This window comes from Centrocercus urophasianus, unplaced genomic scaffold, assembly GCF_019232065.1.
Source record: "Centrocercus urophasianus isolate 14NV4802_14NV808 unplaced genomic scaffold, USGS_Curo_1.0 seq_19, whole genome shotgun sequence".
Taxonomy (NCBI): domain Eukaryota; kingdom Metazoa; phylum Chordata; class Aves; order Galliformes; family Phasianidae; genus Centrocercus; species Centrocercus urophasianus.
Window position 1 is genome coordinate 21,149,785 of NW_024884744.1, and position 21,870 is coordinate 21,171,654.

General features: G+C 43.3%; 1 protein-coding gene across 1 annotated transcript in view; it reads left to right on the top strand.

Annotated features, from left to right (window-relative positions):
• Positions 1–123: 123 nt before the first annotated feature.
• MYO7B (myosin VIIB) overlaps positions 124–21,870 on the top strand; it is a 48,504-nt gene continuing 26,757 nt past the window's right edge. Inside the window, 20 exon segments of the mRNA XM_042821058.1 lie at positions 124–298; positions 4,479–4,521; positions 5,668–5,781; positions 7,008–7,160; positions 8,176–8,360; positions 9,209–9,330; positions 9,827–9,969; positions 10,060–10,173; positions 10,640–10,793; positions 11,744–11,820; positions 12,143–12,262; positions 12,482–12,624; positions 14,080–14,290; positions 15,315–15,450; positions 15,722–15,882; positions 18,121–18,258; positions 19,149–19,301; positions 19,821–19,919; positions 20,448–20,542; positions 21,799–21,870. The exon segment at positions 21,799–21,870 is cut by the window's right edge and continues 11 nt beyond it. Of these exon segments, the coding sequence (XP_042676992.1) occupies positions 4,504–4,521; positions 5,668–5,781; positions 7,008–7,160; positions 8,176–8,360; positions 9,209–9,330; positions 9,827–9,969; positions 10,060–10,173; positions 10,640–10,793; positions 11,744–11,820; positions 12,143–12,262; positions 12,482–12,624; positions 14,080–14,290; positions 15,315–15,450; positions 15,722–15,882; positions 18,121–18,258; positions 19,149–19,301; positions 19,821–19,919; positions 20,448–20,542; positions 21,799–21,870 (2,408 nt within the window). The 5' untranslated portion in view covers positions 124–298; positions 4,479–4,503.

Here is a 21,870-nt window from a genome sequence, read left to right on the forward strand (position 1 = left end):
ATTCACGCAGAGAGGAGAGACTGAAGTTTAAGGTTCACCCAGGCAAGAATCAGCTGTCCTGCTTACTGGAACACCTGACTTGGAAATGGCAATATGCTCAACTGGGGGCAAAGTCCTGCAATAAATAACCGTGCTTCACCTATTTCCTCCTTTGTGCAGCAGACAAGTGGCATTCAGCAAGAGAAACTTTCCTGGCACCAATGCTAGTTTCACCTTCCTTTTCCTTCTTATTCCCGAGCTTATGAAAAACAGGGAACTAAGCTGCTGAAGCCATACAGTGAAGATTTCTTCAGGAGAGGTAATTTTCCATCCCCTGGGGTGCAGGTTGGTTTGCTGCTGTGTTGCTTTGGAAAGAAAAGCAGCAGAAGAGCCAGGTGTTGCGGGAAGGCTGCCACTCAGGCAGGAGGGGGGTGCTCAGTTATGACTGAGAATAAGCATTTTTGGCGCTGAATCTACGAACCCTGGCATTATAGAGGATCTCTACCCATACTCCTACTTGTGGGTCTGGAGGTAGATGTGCCCTGACCTGATCCAGCACAGCTGTTCTCCATGTTGGCTTGCACCACTCCCTCTCCATTCTGGGCAGATATTTCAACGTCGCCACGGTATTCTCATTTCTGGCTCGGGTTAGAAACTCTAGTGATTGTGAGTCCCTGTGGCTGACCATGGCCCACCTGTTGGCTACATACAGTGCTCCTGTACCACTCTGCTTTGCTCATGTCACAGGTCACCACACCCTGAGGTCAGTGCACAGATCCAGTTGCCAAATCGTGAGTGAAGACATGAGGATGTGGCTGTAAGAAAAAAGATCAGGAAAGATGGAATTTATTTCTTGAAAGAGAAGACAGAAAAAAATTGAAAGGTCTCTTCTATGAGGAAAGGTTGAGGGGAGTGGGCTTGTTTAGCTTGGAGAAGAGAAGGCTCCAGGGAGACCTCATTGTGGCCTTCCAGTACTTGAAGGGAGCGTATGGCTGTTTATGAGGATGGGTGGTGATAGGACAAGGGGGAATGGTTGTAAACTGAGACAGGGAGGTTTAGGCTGGATATTAGCAGGAAGTTTTTCACCCAGAGGGTGGTGAGGCACTGGAACAGGTTGCCCAAGGAGGCTGTGGATGCCCCATCCCTGCAGGCATTCAAGGCCAGGCTGGATGTGGCTCTGGGCAGCCTGGGCTGCTGGTTGGTGACCTGCACACAGCAGGGGGTTGGAACTGGATGAGCACTGTGCTCCTTTGCAACCCAGGCCATTCTATGGGTCTATGGAAGAACACTGCATTGCTACGTTTTTTGCAGATGTTGTGCGCCAAAATTCAGAACTGTCTTAGATACAGATGGTCTCTGGAGGTAGCCCTGGCCTCACAGGGAATTCTGAATGTAGTCACCAGGCACTGTGCTGGGGACACAGAACTTGAAGGTCCTCCATGTGCCACATCATGTTGTGACGTTCCACATTTCTTCCTGTTACTGGGTCACGTGTGAAAACTGCAGTTAAAATTTCTGCTTTAAAACATGTGTCAGCATTGGACTGTTAGAGCAGTAGCTTGTCATCTCTCAAAGTTCCCATTTATTTTTCTCCTTGGGATTTTGTAATTTTGATAACTGGTTATTTTTAATGTATTTTGTGGTTATTTGGAAGTGGTATATTGTTCTGGATTTGTTTAGAAACTTGTTCAATCCATGCTACTTGTAGACCTTTTCAGCCACAAACAAGGCATGCTGCTTGCCAAGCACTTCTCGTTTCCACTTTGCTACCATAGCAGCACTCCTAGTGCTCAGGACATGGATGTGATGCTCACAGTGCACTATCTTGCACGTAGGGCTATAATTGCTCCTTCTGTTTAGTTTGAAGAAAAGGTGGTTTATGCAGCCATCAATTTTAGCAAAGGCTGTAACTTATGGAAGTTATTTGTAACTTCCCAGATAACACAGGTAAGTAAAGTTGACAGGAAAGCAAATGATAAAGTGAGCCCTCATTCTCTCACTACAAAATTCTCTTCTAACACTGAATGCAAAAGTTTACTGAAACATGAAGAAGAGAACAATGTCATCCCCAAACTTCATTTCATTACGTGTGTTTTAATGATGGTTTTTCTTTTTCAAGAGCATGAATTTCTAAAATCAAAGTGGTGGCTTAAAACACTTTTCTAGTAATTTAAACAAAGGGTAAATTTATAAGTTGTTTAAACCTGCATAGCTCCACAACAGAATGGAGACAGAAGATTAAATGGCTGAAAATACTGTCAGAAAAATAATGAAATCTGCGTAGCTCTTGTAACATGTGTGCACAGTATTGCACAGAATTGTAAATAGTTATTATAAATTTTATCCATAAGATTTCACAAGTGATGAACAGAAGAAACCTCATGGGTTTCATTGAAATGATCTATGAGTTATCCCATCAGTCACTTTTGATGACTATTTGTATAGCAAAGGCAAAAAAAAACCCAAAGAAAACCCAACAGTTCCAACTCAGTTAACTCATGGTTTCCTTGTTTTTCTCAAACTTTCTAGAGAACCTGTCCAGGTTTAATTTGGGGCCAGAACAAAATAGTTGCTCCAAATGCAGTGAGAAAATAAGAAATTTGAATTTCTGTGTTGAGATAAAATTGGAGCAGGTGTTCCAGATGGTGGACCTGCCTAGAATAAGTACCAGAGATCAGTTCCTTGTCCTGTAGTGTCCACTTGTCTCGTGAAATGCTTTACAGGAGGTTTGCCATCAGATGGGAATGTACAGAAGGGATGTACAAACTCAATGTCTTCACTGAGATCATCCAAGCAGGAAGTTGTAAAATTTGCTTCAGATGTATGCTAAGGAAATGACAGTGATAATAGATCCAAAAAGAGTAGAAATGGAATTATTTAGTCTATGGTTAGCATTCTGTGGAACATTTTGCTTACTGCAAGCATCTCATTAGGAACTTTGAGTTGGACCTCGGGTGTGTGGTAGAGGAAGAGATCCTGTATAGAGATGAAAAGAGCAGAGTGGGCCATGCAGCTGTTGGAAGGCTGTGATGTGAGGTTGTGGAGGCCTGGGCGCACAGCAGCCACTCAATCACAGATTATTCTACCACCTTATGTGCAGGAAAGACTCTTGCTAGCAGGAAGAGGGAAAAATAAACTTTACCTTTTGGTCAGGAGATGGACCTACCTCACTTTGCAGTGAGCTGGAGCCAACAGCAGCAAGCAGCAGAAGAAAAGATAAATGAAATCAAATTGCTATTAGGTATATGCTGCAGTTCTGTGGCTGTACTCATGCTGCTCCTTTGCATATGTGTCCTTAAGGTGTGCACTCTGCTACAGAGGAATGCTTCCCAGTCCGTGATATAGAATCATCGAATCACCAAGGTTGGAAGAGACCTCCAGGATCATCCAATCCAACCGTCCCTGTCACCAATATCTCCCATTAAACCACGTCCCTTAGCACAGCATCTAAATGTTTCTTGAACACCTCCAGGGATGGTGACGCCACCACCTCCCTGGGCAGCCCCTTCCAGCACCTGACCTCTCTTTTGGAGAATAAATTTTTCCTTATATACTGGAGAGTGAAGGAATATGCCATCCTCAAGTTATTGCAAAGAGTTTTCAGCTGTTGTTGAGGTTTATTCGGTACTGTTTGCACAGTGGAAGTTTGAAAGACAGTTCACCATTAGCAACCACTAAAATAATATGGTCAAGTTTTATGTTTTAATTCGTTCCTCACTGTCCTTTATGTGAACTGTGTAAGTCTGCACGAGTGGGGAGAGATAACTCGGGTTTTTAAATGCAGTCTACTTTTCAGAGTTTATTCTCAGCTGAAACCTTTCACACTCTGCAAACTTTAGAAGTGAACTTTGTGAAGAGTCTTGGTCAGCAATTTCCTTGACATAGGAAAAGGTCTTCATGCTGTAACAAGAATGGGAGCCAGCAAACCACAGTCCTGGAGTCTCCCCATATCCAGGCCCCTGTAGCCTACGGGTGAGGAAGCAGCTACTAAAGTTTTTGGTTCCCTGGTTGTTCTAAGGAACACAGCCTAAACAGTGTCACCCCTTAAGCAAAGCAGAGGTGTAGACTTCTGGCCACCAGACATTTTGCTATTCTTTTCAATTGTGAGCTCCTAATTTTATTGTGGTTCCCTCCAGTTCCTCATTTTGCTGCCCATGCCTTCATGGCAACCACTTTCAGTCCAACCAAGGACAGTTAATTGTAGATGTTATTTTCTAAATGGCAGAATGTTCAAGCTGGGATTCTCAGGGATCCAAGAAGCTTAAGAGAGCATGAATTCACCATGTCACCGGGCCAGCCACTTTTTGAGTAGATGATTTGTTTCTGGAGTTGGTGTAGTTTATTATGATGTATTTCATTTTAGTGCAGTCAATAAGCAGCATGACTTTGAGGTATTTTGCTGTTACTCTTTACAAGCAAGTATCTTCACTCCATTGCCTACTCTAATGAAAGCCTGAGCCTTTTTCTGACTTAATATTGTGTTGTTCTTGGGACTGCAGGTTGCATACAGTGATCTGAGACATAATGGTCATTTTCAGAAAGGTAAGTCCAATCCTTTGCTATGATTTACTGATTAGCCTGAGGCCTGAAGAGGAGAAAAAGACTTTAACATCCCTACTCATCTCAAAAAGAAAAGCAGAAATAACCCAGTATCAAAAAATATAAGGTATCAGTCCATACTGAAAATGCAAAGGCACCATGCCTTGTTGGGCTAGCCAGGCTGTGCTGGTGACCTCCGTCACAAGGTGTGGCACTGAAAGTGCAGACTACCTCTATAGTTTTATTCAGTGCAAATCAGAGCACTTTCACATTCTTTGTAACCTTATGTGACATTCATAGATGTTTACACTGTGGTTGTTTGGTTTTAAATGGAAGTCCATTAACTATTTTAAGAGGAAAAATAAATAATTTTTCTGTAAAAACTTGAAACTTTGACAGTAATGCTGTGATGAGAATGCAACAAAATAAAGAAAATGCTTGTTGTATACAGCAGACTCAGGTGGAACATCAGTTTATCAGCAGGCATAAGCCAATTCATACCCACTGAAGATCCAGCCTACAGCTTTGTTCCATTTTCATTCTAGCAATGGCAGTCAATTTTTGTTTCAATCTGAATTAGTGTCTGGAGCAAGAGAAGGTACTCTTGAGGTCTGGAAGTAGTAACAGGGCAGTAGTTCAGGCAGCATCAAGGTGGTGCTCATTCCTAAGAGAGGTCAGCCATAGCTCACACCTTTCCTCCAGCAGAGGACAGCAGAGCAGGCACTCGGTCTGTTCATCCTTTTTTCACCTGGTAATGTCTTTGTTTTCAAGCATCTCATCTGAAAGAATACCGAAGCTAATGTGAGGACACCAAGGCACCTTGTCAGCATTCACTGTGCACCCCACAGCCTCTGGGAGGTAGTGGAGCAGTGCAGTCACTGTCCTTGTAAAAGCTCTTCAGTCATTTCCTCTTGTAGGGCAATTGAGCCTGATGACTTGGCCAAAGTCATGTGCCATGGAAAGTGTAGAGCTAAGGTCTCAATGCTATAACCATTAGATTGTACTGCCTGCAAACAGTAAGAACTTGTCCAGTTAAACAGTGCAGAAACAATCAAAGCAATAGAAAATTAAGACCAAGAAGTGTATGCTTGTGAACTACAGGGCATCTAGTTTGTCATTTTACTTGACACTGGGTCTTCTTCTCCCCAGGGTGATCACGTGTGGCTGGAAGCTCATCCAAACAGTGAATTCAGTGTCCCTATCGGGGCAGTTGTGAAGGACTCTGACTCAGGACGGATCTTGCTGGAGGATGATGAAGGCAAGGTGGGCTACCCTATAACTTTCTGCAAATGATGAACATAAAAATCAAAAGTAAAAAGTACCAAAGAAAGGCCATACTGGGTCAGACTGAAGCTCCATCTAGATAGTCTGACTTTGATAATGGCTGATAAGATAAACTGACAGAAGTAATATAAAAATAAGGTCAGAATAGGGTGATACTTCCCTAGTATCCAGAGATCCCAACAGTATGAACATTTAGAACTTCTTGAGGTAGCAGTTATCAGCAGGTAGCTAAAAGTAGGAAACAGACAAGCTCCAATCCCAAAATTTGATAAAATCATGATCCCTCTAAAGGCAGTTGGACTGCAGTTTCATCCCTACTTTGAACATGTTCTGGCAAAACTGCACTGTGAACATAGGTGATGTCAGGCTTCCCACATCTCTCATCTGAACCTTTAGGTGGAGATCAGGAGAGCAAAACCTCTCCTACTGTAAGAGCAAGCAAGTCCAACACCACCTGATGAGACTGGATGTGTACAAGTCAGTGGGGCTGGGCAACATGCATCCCACACCCTATGCTCTGCCCTCTTGAGGCCCCACCGTAGGACTGCATCCAGGCCTGTGGCACCCAGCACAGGAGGGATGCAGAGCTGTTGGAGCAGGTCCAGAGGAGGGCCACGAAAATCATAAGGTGGCTGAAGCATCTCTCCTATGAAGATAGGGTGAGAGAACTAGGTTTGTTCAGCCTGGAGAAGACTCTGGAAAGAGCTCATTGCAGCCTTCCAGTACTTAAAAGGAGGCTTATACTCAAGGGGAATGGTTTTAATTAAAGAAGGGAAAATTTAGATTAGCTGTTAGGGGAAAACTTTTTACTCACAGGGTGGTGAGGCTGCAGCACAGGCTGCCCAGAGAAGTTGTGGATGCTCCAGCCCTGGAGTTTCCCAAGGCCAGGCTGAGTGGGGCCCTGGGCAGCCTGATCTGGTGGAGGACAGCCCTGCCTACAGCTGGGGTTGGAAGTGGATGATCTTTAAGGTCCCTTCCAACCCAAGTAATTTTGTGATGTCTGGAACCCACCTGAATGACTTTGTCTAGGGTTTTAAATCATCTGGTCCTGTGGAGCAGCACACCTCTTGCTTTCAGTCAGCTGTTTGTTAGAGCAGGCTGCATTTAATGCGAACTCGAAATCATTCTGGTCTAACACGGCAGTCTCCTTTATTTGCCTCTAAGTAACAGCATAACCCATTAAAATGCTGCCTTTCCTTTTTCAGGAGCACTGGATCACGGCCCGGAACATGCACACGGTTCGCCCAATGGACCCCTCCACTGCACAAGGGGTGGAAGACATGATCCGCCTTGGGGATCTCCACGAGGCAGGCATGGTGCATAACCTCCTCATCCGCCACCAGCAGCACAAAATCTATGTGAGTGCCAATGTTACTGGACGTGGTACTTTTAGGAATGACCTCTCGTGCACCTTTAGAAGAGTGACTTGAGTAGTCTCCTAACTTCCTTTCATGCATAGGGCCCTCCAATTCCTCTACTGACTGAGAGTGCCAAGGAGGCATATTTTTTCTCTTCCTCCATCCAAGTAATTTGGCTGTGAAAAAGGGATTTAATATTAGTCACTGAAACTGCAGAGATATGCAAAAGTAGTGACCCTGCTCACTTTCTCCTGCTCACTTTCTCCAGCAACTGACATGTAGCTAAATCTAAATCCAGTCCATGTTACTGGCTGCACGTGCTGCTACTACCTGCAGCTGTGACTCTGGATCAATCTAACCAGTGTGCAGTGACTTTATTTGGATTGTGCTCCAATCCAAGTCACTGTTTATTTGATTTTGATGTAACAAAACAGGTAAAGAATAGATCTGCATATTTAGGACATTTGGTTTCACTTCCTGTCCATTACAGATTTAATCTGTGAGTTTGAACAACTTGACATTTTCAGGTTTCCTGTTCCTCAGTTCCTAGTTTGCAATATGATAATAACATTCCAACTTTTTCACACATCATCCCCCATGTTATGTACATTGTATACAGGAGAGGAGCTGTTGCTTACAGTACAAACATGATGATGTTCAGTGTGATGAAGCAGTGATTTTGATATATGCTCTAGTTACAACTACCAAGAGGTGCATACAGAACTGTTACATTAGACTCCAGCAGTCTGCAGTTGTGTCATGTACTTCTTGAACAATACATTGTGATTTCCAAGCATTTGACACTCCTTCATTTCAGTGTGGCTGTTTTTTACAAATCCTAAAGAAGTGTATAAAGACACAACCGTAACATTGCCCAACTCATGGTGAGGAACCAGGCTTTTGGATCTCCCAGGTTTCTCTCCTGAATCTGCTTAGATCTACTCTGTGAATGCCTTCAGTTCTATTGTTGGTTGTGGGTTTGCTGCTGGAGGTAATGCTCATAACTGTTTTCCAGACTTACACAGGATCTATCTTGGTAGCAGTGAATCCATACCAGCTGCTGCCTCTCTACACAGTCGATCTTATCAGGCTGTACTGCAACAAGAGGATTGGAGAGCTGCCACCTCATGTCTTTGCCATTGCAGACAACTGTTACTTCAATATGAAGAGGAATAAGAGAGATCAGTGCTGTGTGATCAGGTGATTGTACTCATGATGCGTGGCAGACACCAAATCTGGCATGTTTTTGGGGGACTTATGCATACACAGGAGACCTTCCAAATGGAAAGGCACAGATTAAGACGAGGTAACAGTAAGGAAACGTTCTCTTCCCTGCTACTTCTTTTTTTTTGGTCAGGGCTACAAAAACTGAAAGATAAACAAGAGATTTCTGAAGTCTGTTGTTTTCTCCTAGACTCAGAATATGATGACATATTCTACACATATATGCCTCTGTGATGTTAGCCTTTTACTTTGGGGACAGGATACTTGTGTTACTTATATTTTCTGAAAACTGAGATTTCCTGAAGAAACACTGTCTCTGCTAATACAGAGATGGAAGAAGCTATAGTATAAACACATGACATGTATCCATATTCTGCCAGTCATCAGTAGAGAGAACAGAGAGTCTCATTGCAGTGTGATTATGGGACATCACCTGAGTTGCCTCAGCTGAGACTAACACTGAAAATCTCATAATGCTATAAAGAAAAGCAAGTGGTGATTTAATTTCTTTGCTGGTACAGAATGTGTTCCATGGATTTGCTCATTTTTAATCAAAGGGAGAATTTAGTCCTCAACCTTAGGCTAAAAAACACTGTACACTTTAGCACAATATATTTTAGATACACTTTTAGGTACACTTTTAGGTACACTTTAGCACAATATCTTTTAGATAAGAGGTTGAACAGCTAGAATTGTACAGCCATCAATGAAAGACAACCTGATTTTCACAGCATAAAGTAGGATTTCACCTTGGTCTACCATTTGCCTCCCTAGCCAAAAAACAGAAGAAAGCACACCCTTAATGATCTCATTTCTTATTGCAGTGGGGAATCTGGAGCTGGGAAAACTGAAAGCACTAAGCTAATACTACAGTTTTTGGCAGCTATCAGCGGCCAGCATTCCTGGATAGAGCAGCAAATCCTAGAGGCCAACCCCATTCTGGAAGGTGGGTTATTTAGCAGAAAAAAAAGCCATTTACCACACTTACCACAAGATTTTTGTCTCAGTGTAAAAGTTCAGGAACAGATCCTCAAACAACTGTATTTGCATAACATAGCTAAAAACCCTGAAGCATTGGTGATGCTGGGTAGAAGTTCTCTAGTCTTTTTTGCTGGGTCTTCATGAGGTCCAGAGGAGTTCTTATGATGCAGGAGAAGGTGTCATTGTAGCAGTATCTCAGAACTGCAGGGAGCACAAGAGTCATAAGAGACGTAGTGCATATTTGGACCACCTGAGTATGTCTTTTAGGGCCCAGCTATCTGGATGCACAGTTATGCCTGCCTGTCACTTCAGAAGGAAGTCAGTTCAGATATTCTTTAGTGCATGTCAGCATTTGGTATACAACATGCAAAATACCAAGAGAAAAATGGAAGCACATCAAAAATAGATTTGATGTTCATTAACTGCAGTAATCAAGATCCTGTCTGTCCTTTTCCTGTCAGCTTTTGGAAATGCCAAGACAATTCGAAACGACAATTCAAGCCGCTTTGGTAAATACATTGATATCTACTTCAACCACAGCGGTGTGATAGAAGGAGCCCAGATAGAACAGTTTCTTCTGGAAAAGTCCCGAGTTTGCCGGCAGGTGAGGGCACTTGCAGACACCCATTCTGCCTGCTCCTGTGCTAGAAACCTGTACCAACAAGCCTATATTGGCCTCTTTCTTTCTTTCTAGGCTCCAGAGGAGAGGAACTATCACATCTTCTATTGCATGCTGATGGGAATGAATCTGGAGCAGAAAAAGATGCTGAATCTGGGCACTGCCTCAGAGTACACTTATCTCACTATGGTAACTATCTCCATTATCCCTCTGTCATTTGTTTCCTCCAGTACCATCACTAGGAGCTGCAGATGGGTGGTACCAAGTACAAGTACCAACAGTCCTTTCCTTAGAGTACCAGAAGCAGTAACACAGGTGCTGTGAGTCTCAGTTTCAGAGGCTTACTGTAATGTCCATCTGTCCACCGCAGGGGCAGCATGTGGCAGTTCAAAGCTTTCTGTCCAACTCAGCCTTAAGAAACATAAAGGGCATCATAAAGCACATGGGAAATATCCTCCACTTTCACAGGTGCTCAGATTTTAGGCGAATGCAAGGGATCTCATGCCAGGGAGAAAGCTAATTAGGTATGTTTACCTTAGGTGATAACGAGTAAGCAGAAACAGTGCCAAGAATCCTTGTCCTTATGTCTGAGTTTATGTGATCTGAAGAGAAAGCAGAAAAGATCCTCTTCACCTGTGAATGTGGTTTCTTGCAGGGCAACTGCACATCCTGTGACAGCCGGAATGATGCCAAGGAGTACGCTCACATCCGCTCGGCGATGAAGATCCTCATGTTCTCAGACTCTGAGCACTGGGACATCAGCAAACTGCTGGCTGCTATCCTGCATCTGGGGAATGTGGAGTTCGAAGGTAAACTCAGCATTGCCTATGCTTGGTCTCTTCTCAGAGTTGATGTTAAAGGCCTACAGGTGCTTCTGCTTCCAGCTGTAAGGATTAGGTTGTGCTTCTCTGCCCAGTATAAATGGTTAGGTGAACAGCGTTGGTGGGGCAGGCAGATAAGCACCATTCCACACTGAGTAATGTTTTGAAAAACACCCGTCTTATTATTTTGTCACACTGGGATTTCCTTAGTTATAAATAGACCCTTATCACACAGCCTGAATCACCAGATAATATAATGCCATGCTGCATATACTGACTGTAGTGCTATGTAAGTCAGAGGACAGAGTAGCAGCTGAGCCATGCTTTCTGTGGAGATGATAGCTGTCATTGTCCTGCTGGGTACTGTGAACACTCAGCTGCGTAAATGCAGTTCTGATAAGGCAAAGACAGTCTGATACACCCATCAGTAGGACAGCAGGAGCTCTCATATTTTAGAAGAGAACTCTTCTCTGTGTGATGCAGTGGTGCCAGGTGGGTTTTTTGGGGTAATGCTGGCTGCTAAAATGAAGTATCTCCTATATGAAGGAAGATTGTTATCTAGGCAACCTTTTTTGTCTACGTTTCCCACCAGCTAGATACAAGACAAGAAATGTTTTCAGAAAAAAAATCTGAAATCAGATAAAACTCCAGATCCCTAGTAGCTACAGTTTAAAATTAATAATCCTGTCAGCTTTGCTGCTATTTGTAGTTAAAATAAAACAATTAAAACAATGTTCTGGAGCTGTGAGGACCCTGTATGTGCCAGGATCCCTAGGTAAAATTAGAACCTTCCTTAGTAAAATCTTCAAACGCAGGAGCTTCATCAGGCAAATTACTACTTTGCCACATTCCTGGAGATACAAACTTAAAGAAATATGGCTGCACAGCTCCCAGCCACAACAGAAATGTTTCACCATGAAAATGATTTCTTATTCCAGCGGCTGTGTATGACAACTTGGACTGCTCTGATGTGATGGATTCACCACACTTCTCAATTGCAACCAAACTGCTTGAGGTAGTAAATCTCTTATCTTTTCCTACTTGTTCCTTTCCTCATCCACGCTCCCTGAGCACACTGACAAAGCACGTCTCTGTGGAGCATTTATGTAGTGAAGCACATAGAAGGGGCATTTCGTGTTCTTTCTGCTGATACTCAAGTGCTGCTATTGCAGATATCTTTCTGAGCCAGGAGATCCTTCAGTCTTGGGCAGCAGAATGCTCTCTCGAGTGCTGCTCTTCAAGCAGTTTGTCACAGCCCTCCTTCCTGAGGCAGACTTTCTTTGCTGGATCTCTTTTCTCTACCTGGGATGATCAAGTTGCCATGACTGTTCTTCCAGGTGGACTACAGTGACCTTCAGAACAGCCTCACAAACCTCTCCATCATTGTCCGAGGAGAAAGTGTGTCCAGGCCCTTGAATGTGGCCCAAGCTGCAGACGGGAGGGACGCCTTTGTGAAGGTACTGGTTCTTACATCTGCTCTATTTGAAGTCTGGGAATGCTTTCAGAGCTGTCTGTCTTATCAGTTAAAGTGCCTTTTGTGATAAATGTGCATCCAGATGGCCTGGTTCCCTCTTGGTCTTCAGGCATAATTTGACATCTTTGTTTCAACACAACAGGAAGCAGAGAGATTTGTCCAAAGACTGTAATGATGAGCTCTCACTTTAATTTCTCCCCAGGGTATATATGGACGGATTTTCCTCTGGATAGTGAACAAGATCAACTCAGCCATTTTTAACCCAACTTCTCAGAAGCCTAAAAATACAGGTCACTCCATTGGGTTGTTGGATATTTTTGGGTTCGAAAACTTTAGCAACAACAGGTAAGAGGCTCTGGATTCATTTGCACTGGGGTGCTGAAAAGCAGTTGATGTAAATTGAAAAAGTGAAAAAAAAAAACCAAGCAAATTTCCTTTCATTATTACTGTCATGCCCAGAAAAGCAGTGAAATTTCCATCACTAAGTTTCCCCACTGACAAATACCGTTCTTCTTTAGTCTTGGTCACATTTCTGCTTTCTCCTTCAGCTTTCACTGTGGTGCAGCCATTGCACATGTCTATTCCAGAACCCCAGGAATTTGCTCAGGGAAGATGTCTATGAAGCTGCTATGAGCAGGCAGCCATGAAGAGCAGATACATGTTCCCCTTGCTCCATAGCATTTTAACAAGACCTCTTGGGATGCTTCTGTACATAGCATAAAGGAGTCTGTGTTTTGATTCTCATTTCAGCTATGCTTCTGTTTTGCTCAGCGTTCCCCCATCACTCTTTGGGAACTACTTAATTTCTCTGCTTTTAAGGACAAGTCAGCAAAACACCTGGTCTGCATACCACTGTTACCTCTTGTACTGATGTTTTCAGTCCCAGAGCACCATTTCTATATGCCCTTCTCTACAGAGGCAGCAGTTCTTTGTTTTATGGTACCATATCGTCAGTACTCCACAAACTATCACACATAGTCTGCAGTCTACAAGCCTTTGGGATCAGAGTAGGGAAACTTTCTCCATCATGGGGCACCATCAACATGTGAGCAGTGTTGAGGCTGGTATGCTACAGTCAGTGAAGCATGTAGTAAACGACTGCGACAAACTGTGTAATTCGTGTCACTCATTTCCCTCCACCTTTGTCAACTCCTCCTTGATAAATCAATAAAATGTTCCACTTTTTTCATTCTTTCTAAATTCTGCATGGCAACCTTTTCCAATCCATTGCAACAGATGCACCTTGCTTGCATTCAGCAAGATAATATTCCTCACTGACTTTTAGAACATAATCTCCTCAGACCATCCTACATTTTTAATGTTCTTTCCTATTACTTTATGCTATCCCCAAAGGCTGCAGTCCACATGGGGCCTCACTGGCACACATTGTGCCACAGCAATTACCAGGTAATGAAACTCACATGCAGTTTTAAGGATTAACTGATAAAAGAAGTGGTAATGCCATTGCAAGTAAAAACAGATTATACACTCACCCAGACATGCTATTTTCACAGTTGTGCGTTCCCCTTTCTCTCTAGAGTTCCTTGAAACAGTTCATCCCTTGCTTAACCAGCAACACTAAGTCAACTGTTGGCTCTTTTTGCTCATCTTTATTAGAGCAGAAAATGCATCTCTCGTGTTCCTAAGACAACACACAGTGGTGGTGATCATTAACATGGAGTATAACAGTAGTTTATCTGGAAAAGTATTAAATATGGACAATAAACAAATGCCATAGAGCAGTGCAGCACTGGCCAAGGTCCAGGAATGACCATGGGTTCCCATCTCGTCCCCTTACAGCTTTGAGCAGCTCTGCATTAACATTGCAAATGAACACCTTCAGCAGTTCTTTGTGCACCATGTCTTCAAGCTGGAGCAAGAGGAATACCTTGCAGAGGACATTACCTGGAATAACATTGACTTCACTGACAATCGCCAGGCTCTGGAAGTCATTGCACTCAAGCCCATGAATATTATCTCCCTCATTGATGAGGAGAGCAAGTTCCCAAAGGTAACTTTCTGGTTTCATCTGCAATATTTGACTTTGAACACAGCACATCAACAATGCTTTACACACAGAAAAGTGCAGAGGAGGCTTTCAGAGACATTGTGAGAGTCAATACCCCTTTTAATTTGCTATATGAATACTTTCACTGCCAGAGTGTGCTGTTCCTATTACCCCGCTGCCTTAAAACTCTTCCAGTTGTACCAGATGGAGAAGGAAGGAGACTCGATTATTGAAGTGGCTTTTTAGGAAATGTATGGATTTGCATATTGAGTACTGTTTTGCTGTTGGTTTGGGCTGCACCTTCCTCTTTCTTCTCTTGGATGACAGTCACAGTTGAGCTCTGCAATCGTGAAAAAAATGTCATTCTACAAAGGGCTGGTATCTCCAACAGAAGAACAGAAAAAGTAGCATCTGATCTCAAACATAACTGCTGTATATTTCCATGGTCTGCACATTTCCATGACAAGGGTAAGCAGGGCTGTCAGTACAGGAATCAGATGGCAGCACCAGCTTATCCAGGAAAGCAAGCTTCTGCCTCAGCTCACCTGTAGTCCTCAGGCAGCAATTTAAGAGGCTTGTGTACAAACAGAGAGCTTTCTCCTTTCTTTCCTGAGAAGAGGGTGGTCTCAACTGTATGTCCTGTGATCAGGAGAAAAGTCTCTTCCATGATTCCCAGGGTACATGGCTTCTCAGATAGCACAGCACTACCCTACGATGGGCAAGTGAGCAGAACTGCCCTCACATGCATCCCACGGGGATGAGGATGTGATGGCACCAGCTGGTTGCTGGCCTGTAGAAGTCACAGTCCATGCTGGGTATCTGCTTTGGGCTGCCTTCTGGGGATCTCTGAGTCTTGTACCAGTAGGGCAATGAAAGCAGGCCCTGTGTTCCTACCTGGTTACTTCACAAACAAGGGGCAGAATTTAAGCCTTTGTTATCTTGAAGCACCTTACGCGTTTGTTTGCTGGGCAGTCTCATATTGTAATAGAGAATCTACTTAACTGTCCCTTTCTGTATTTGTTTCTAGGGCACAGATGCCACCATGCTTATCAAAATCAATTCCCTCCATGGAAAAAGCAGAGTCTATATCCCACCTAAGAGTGACCATGACACCAAGTTTGGCATTAACCACTTTGCTGGGGCTGTCTTTTATGAATCAAAAGGTGAGCTTTTCTTGGCTGGGTGTGGAAGGTGAAGAGAAGAACATCATTTGCCATGGCTTTATGGCACTCCAGAGTAGTGTTGATCTGTAATTTCTCAAGATAAGAGTTTAAAACATTCAGGTTTATTTTGCTGAAGTCAGGAGGTCAAGAGGATTACTGTAAACTAATCATCAAGTTACTGTAGATGACGTGGATTTTAGCTTGGCAGAGTTGCATTACAGCCAGCAGGCTGCAGAGATGACAAGCTGTTCTTTTTTTTTCCATCCTATAGATTTCTTAGAGAAAAACAGGGACACACTGAGTGCTAATGTAATGCAAGTGGTTCATTCCTCCAAAAATAAATTCCTGAAGGAGATTTTCCAGGTGGAAACAACCCCAACTAGTCTGGGACGTGGGACTATCCGGCATTTTGGAACTGACCAGGCCTACAAGGTTGGCTTACTGACACTGTGATGCAGAACCAGTTAACTTCCTTACTATAATGCTCTGCCTGTTCTTGACCTTCACTTTCTATTGTACTGTTTCTGCACATGCCTTCCCCTTTCATTTCTTCAAAGGATTCTGGAGGAAAAGTTAGGAGAGTCCTGGCCTTTCCCTTCTTGCAGAGTGGCTGGCTAGCACAAAGAGCAAACAGCTGTGCTGTCACAGAAGGCCGCTCCATCTCCCATAGACAGTCTCACAACTTGCACATTGCTGCAGTGTTAGCTCTCCCTCCACGCTCAGAGCCTTTGTGACAAAATTGCTGGTGGCTAATTGTCACAGAAACATCAGTGCCTGGCGGTGTCAGGAGCCCCAGTGAAGTGCAGTGGTCTGGAAATGCTGTGGGCCGGAGTTCAGGCTCTCTGCCTTGCTGCAGTTCTCACTTATCTTTAATTGTGAGCCTTTAACATCAGCATCACTATTGGGTGAAGGTACTTTTGCTCTTAGTTTTTATATCTCTCTGCTTCCTTCTCAGAGTAGAGGGTGAACAGTTAACTTGTTGACTTACCTGTTATCTCCCTGTTCTCCTGGCATTTTTTTCTGATCCTGTTCTCTCTTCCTCAGTCTCTAGCCCAATGTGGCTTTCTGCTGTCCAGAACATCTGGCTATGGACAGGTAAAAGATCTGTGGGAGAAAAAAGAAGTAGTACCAGATACAACATAGAGATGGCTTAGCATCTATTAGACATTATGAGTAACTTAAGATTAAATATCAGGCCTATGTTGTCTGATGGGTTTTTCTCTTTAAATAAGGTTGTGTTATTGGGGGAAAAAAAGTTTCCTTAGGAGAACATTTAGAAGTAGAGCAGCATGAAAAGAAAAGAGTTACTAAATGTGGATACCATCCACAAAAAGTCACCACCACCCCAGCGACAAGTGCCACCTAACAGTGTCATTTCTAGAGGCAGGCAGTGAGGCTGGGAGGGCCGGGCTTCAGCCTTCTGAGACCATCCCATTGATTTAGTGGTACAGCAGAAAAGCCCCTGGGGTCTGGGAGTGCAAAATGCTTTTGGCACTAATGCAGTTGAAACATCCATATGATGTTATCGTATCTACTTCAAACAGATGTTTGCTAGGCCTAAAAAGCATCACAGCTGCTATTCCCAGGAGCTACTTTGCAAGGCATGAGTGTTTGGTCGCTGGAGGGCAGCATTGGCACACAGCTGAGAGCAGAAGGTGGCAGCTCAGGCGTTGAAAAGGGCACTTTGAATGTAAGAACCAGCAGAATGAGGAACTGTAAAGATCATTAAAGTAACGAGAGCCACTGGGATTTAAATTTATCTGCAGTGGGAAAAACAAACAAACAAGCGGGGAAAAAAACCCTGACAACCTGAGCTAAAACACAACAAAAAGTTGTATTGTGCTGTAATGACTCCAAGCTCATAGGAGGACTGTAGGAAAAAAGCCAGTGGATTCTTTTTGTTACTTGGAATCTGCACTACTCTCACTGTAATTTAATACACCCTTAAACACAGAAGGAGCAGTTAAGGCCTGTTGTGATAATGTTTGGAAGAGGACAAAGGTGGAACTGTGCTTGCAGGGAAGCTGGGGAAGTCAGGAGGTAATTGCAGCCAAGTGCAATCCTTCTGGGCTTACGCTAGTGCAGCTGGGGCAGAATTCAGCTCAGAAGCTGTGAGACATAAAGCATTGCATCTGCAGGCAAAAATAAAGCAGCTTTTACATTATCCTCCAGTAGAAGTTTGCCTTTCACTACTTACTGTAGTGTTAATGAGCAGGGAAACCACCCTAAACGTTAAAGAAAGAGCTGTTGTGAATCCTTAGCAGCGCTAGCTAGCTATGAGCTGGCAGCAAACTGCCTGCCTGCTCAAGAGGCTATTTTTGGGAGTGGCAGTTTCCTGCCAAACTTTCAGGCATGCATCTGTGAATAATAGCTTGGCACCCAAGCCGTACACAAGGCACAGTCTTGGTTAGAAGAGACAGGCCTATATGGGCTCCTGTGGGTTGAATTGTTTCCTCCACAGCCAGCCCTACTGCTAGAACTTATGCCCAAGTAGCGCTGGGCTATCACTGAGGTTGTAAGATGCAGATGGCAGATTTAGCTCCCTTGTAGGTAAATAACATTTCCTGGCAGTTGTGTGGTACCATTACCTAGGACAGAAATAGGAAGCTTTATTAACTGGCCCTCTGGTGATGAACAGTGTAGCAGACAGCATGTGCTTACTCTTCCCAGGGCCTGGATACCACCAAACGGCTCTCTACTCTGGGAGGACAGTTCAAGCAGTCCCTGGAAAAGCTAATGAAAATTCTTGCTCAGTGCCAGCCATACTTCATCCGCTGCATCAAACCCAACGACTACAAGAAACCACTGGTAATGATTTAACAACATAAGGTCTTGTTTTCCTTAAACTTTTTGATGAGAAAAAGCTGTCAGTTGCTGTGTAGGATTTTCTATCTGTACTTCAGACAAGAACTGCAGGACGAGGTATTACTGCAATGAAAAGGGCAGTATGATATAGCAAGGTTCATTTATAAAATCACCTGTAAATCCATCCTAGAGTGATGGGTGGCCAAAAGAGCACTGGGAGCTGCTGTAGAAGCCGTTCTCGTAACCAAAGACCTGGAGAGTTTCCAGCCCCCAGCAAGGGGACAAATAGAAACTGAGATCCAGCAATGACTATACCATGAAATAGCTTGAGAGAGATGAAGAAAGCTGTGGGTGAGAAGGATGATACAGCTGGATTTGGCACCACAGAAGAAGCTCAAGTTTGTCATTAAAATGTTTGGCTGGGTCTTGGGGGATCAAAACCCAGTTGTTTGTTGTCGGTTGAGTGACTTAATCATTTTTAAAGTTGTGCATGTGGATTAGTGAGCCTATTTTTAATCTACATTACAAGAAACTTACAGCAGTCATGCTGTGCTAAGCCCAAAGGAGGTAAGTTTCTGTTGCAGTTTCTTGCACCTGCAAAACAATATGATCATTCACCTGAAATTACTTTCATAGAATTGAAGACGGTTGCTAAAGCCAGTCAGAACTTAATAGATTTTTTTCTGCCACCAAACACACGTGAAGACTCTTTAAAGTGGCATGTTTATGCCCATAGCTAATTAATCTGGGACACTGAAACAAGAGTACAATTAAGAAGAGCGTAGCAGCCCGTTTTGCAGCTCTCTGAGTTCTCAGGATAAGAGATGCGTCCTGAGGAACGTTGCATGTGCAGCCTCTTTCTGTGCTAACTCCTTGTCTGCTCTCTTTTACAGCTGTTTGACCGGGAGCTGTGTATCAAACAGCTGCGATACTCAGGGATGATGGAGACCATCAGGATCAGGAAAGCTGGCTACCCAGTTCGTTACACCTTCGAGGAGTTCTTTGAGAGATACAGAGTCCTCCTGCCGCGCTCTGCTCTAGAAGCGGTGTGTTAGCACTTGCTTGCTTTAAGCAAATCTAACTCTTCCTTATGAGGTGTTAGGTCTTTCCCATTGGAGAAAGTTCTTAGATTACTGCTGGCATAGCAGAGAGAGCTGTCATTGCTGGAATGGTAGCTGAATACTGAGAACCTCACTTGGCCCTCAGCCAGAAGTAGAGTGCTGTTAGGTCCAGCTACCCTGGACTTGCTCCACATAGACACTCCAGGCAGGGTGGCATTACTACTGCCCTCAAGTTGTTTGTTTTTCGGCAATCACACACTTCTGACATAGTCAGAATTGACAATTTCCTGTCATTTTAACTCTGGAATGCTTCACCAAGCACTGATATTCCTCCTTTTCTTGACCATTTGAGCTTTCATTCATTATCCTGTTGGCCCAGAGGTCTGTCAGACCTCATCTGTTTGCATTCTTTGCTCTTTGAAATGCAGGACCATAGGTTCCTTACATAGTACAGCCACTCTGTTTCCAAACAAGCCCTAACATAATGATGCTTTTGCACATCAGGTGAAGAATGATGCTCGACAATGCTGCGTCAGAATCTCTGAAGCAGTGCTGGGCAAAGATGAAAGCTGGCAGGCTGGAAAGACAAAAATGTTCCTTAAAGTAAGTAAAAAGAACAGTTTGTCTCTTCTCTGAAGAACTGGGCACTTCACCATAAAGCTTGACCTGTCAGCACAAGAGTGGTGACCTAGAAGGACTGGGTTCTCTCAGAGGTCTCTCTTGAAACTCAGACTGGATCTGTGTCCTCGAAGACAATGCAATTTGATGGACACAAGCTTGGTGTATGAAGGGGCTTTTCCCATTCTTCAGTGGTGTAGCTCAAACAGCAGAGTGTGATGCATTGGACTCTGCTCAAGTCCAGAGCATAAAAAAATAACTGCATACCAGCATGTTGTCACAGAGAACTTCCTTGCCCTAAGCAAGGTAAAAAACATCCCTTATTTAGGCAAATTTTGTGCTTGTTCATTGCTACTGCCAGACACTGGGTGGTGCACACTCTTTCTACTGCAGATTGCACATTTGAATCCCACCTTGCCACACTGATTCTGCACCTCTTTCAGAACTTGTGTCCAGTTCTCAGGAGTTGTGGGGATGTTTGTTCAGCTGTATATCAATATTTTCTTTTAACAGGATTATCATGATACAATATTGGAGTTGGAACGACAGAAAATACTCACAGATAAGGTTCTTCTTATCCAGAAGGTGATGAGAGGTTTCAAGGACAGGTCAGTGATGTTAAAGAAGGGATTTTGATTAGGTTTGAAGCACTAACATTTGTGCTGTTCTTTAACATCCTCACTGAAACGTTTCTGGTTATATCAGACCTACCTTCCACTGGCCCTAGATTCTATGCTCATCATGTAACAGTGCATCAATGCCAGTTTTGCACAAAGATTCTGTCCCAGTTTATTATAATTATGCTTTTCAAAATGCAGGATTGCTGCACGTGCAACTGAGAGGAAGGGTTGGAAGGAAGATATGCACTTAATATTCATGGCAAACAGCATAGATACCTTATGAGGTATCTGGAAAATAGGAAGTTTGTGTGCAATCTGTTCTTTCCAGAGCTACAAGAACCTTCTTTTTTAGGATACTTCTTTAATATAAGTCGCAGAAAAAAATAGGAAAGAGAAAACTAAGGTAATAGAAAACTGCCTAGTCCTCCACCTTGACTAAGATGCACAACTCTTGTTTGGCTTGAAATATTCTCAAAATGGACACTTAGTTACTGACAAAAAAAATAGGTGTCCTCAAGAAATGCTTTATGTCATGATCTGTATTTATTAATATTAGAATATTCATATTAATATTATTAATTTTTGTGCCACCCAATCAGAACCATAATATAAGACTAACTGCTGGTTTGATTTAAACATGTTCTTAACAGTGGAGAAGCAGTTGCTGAACAGTTGCTTAAGGTCAAAGTCAGATTACTGATACTTTTATCTCATCCTTTCTACTTGCAAATTGTTAACAAAACAAGTGTGAAAGCTCTCACTTTGAGAGCTCAGCTGATTCGTGGTGCTGCTTCACCTCCAGAACAAGCTGAGCTCACATGAAATTCCCCAGGGGCTGTGTTATATAAAGGTCCAGCAAAACAGCCTCTTCTCACAGCTCCATCAGCCAGGAGAAGGCATAAGACGACAAAATGCTTTCAGTGGGGAATAATCTCATTGCATATGGTATAAAGTAACTGAACAGACTTTGTGCTGCAGTGTAATACCTTTCCTGCATTACTCAGAAGCAGGAGGTACAGCCCTTGCTGAGCTTCAGACTTGCCCTAGAAAAATATCTACTAATAACAGAGCTAGTTAGTGTAGCTTCAGTTCTCCTGACTCCAGTATTCCTACTCAGCAGCAATGGCTGAGATCAGAGTGTAGAAATCCCAGAAACAGAGAAAACCTCCAGCCTTACTCTTTATTCTTACCATATGAAGCAGCAGAGATAACCTATTGCTTCTTACCTTATCTGTTTGCAATAGGAAGCAGTTTCTGAAACAGAGAAAGTCTGCCATATCTATCCAAGCAGCTTGGCGAGGCTACTGCTGCCGGAA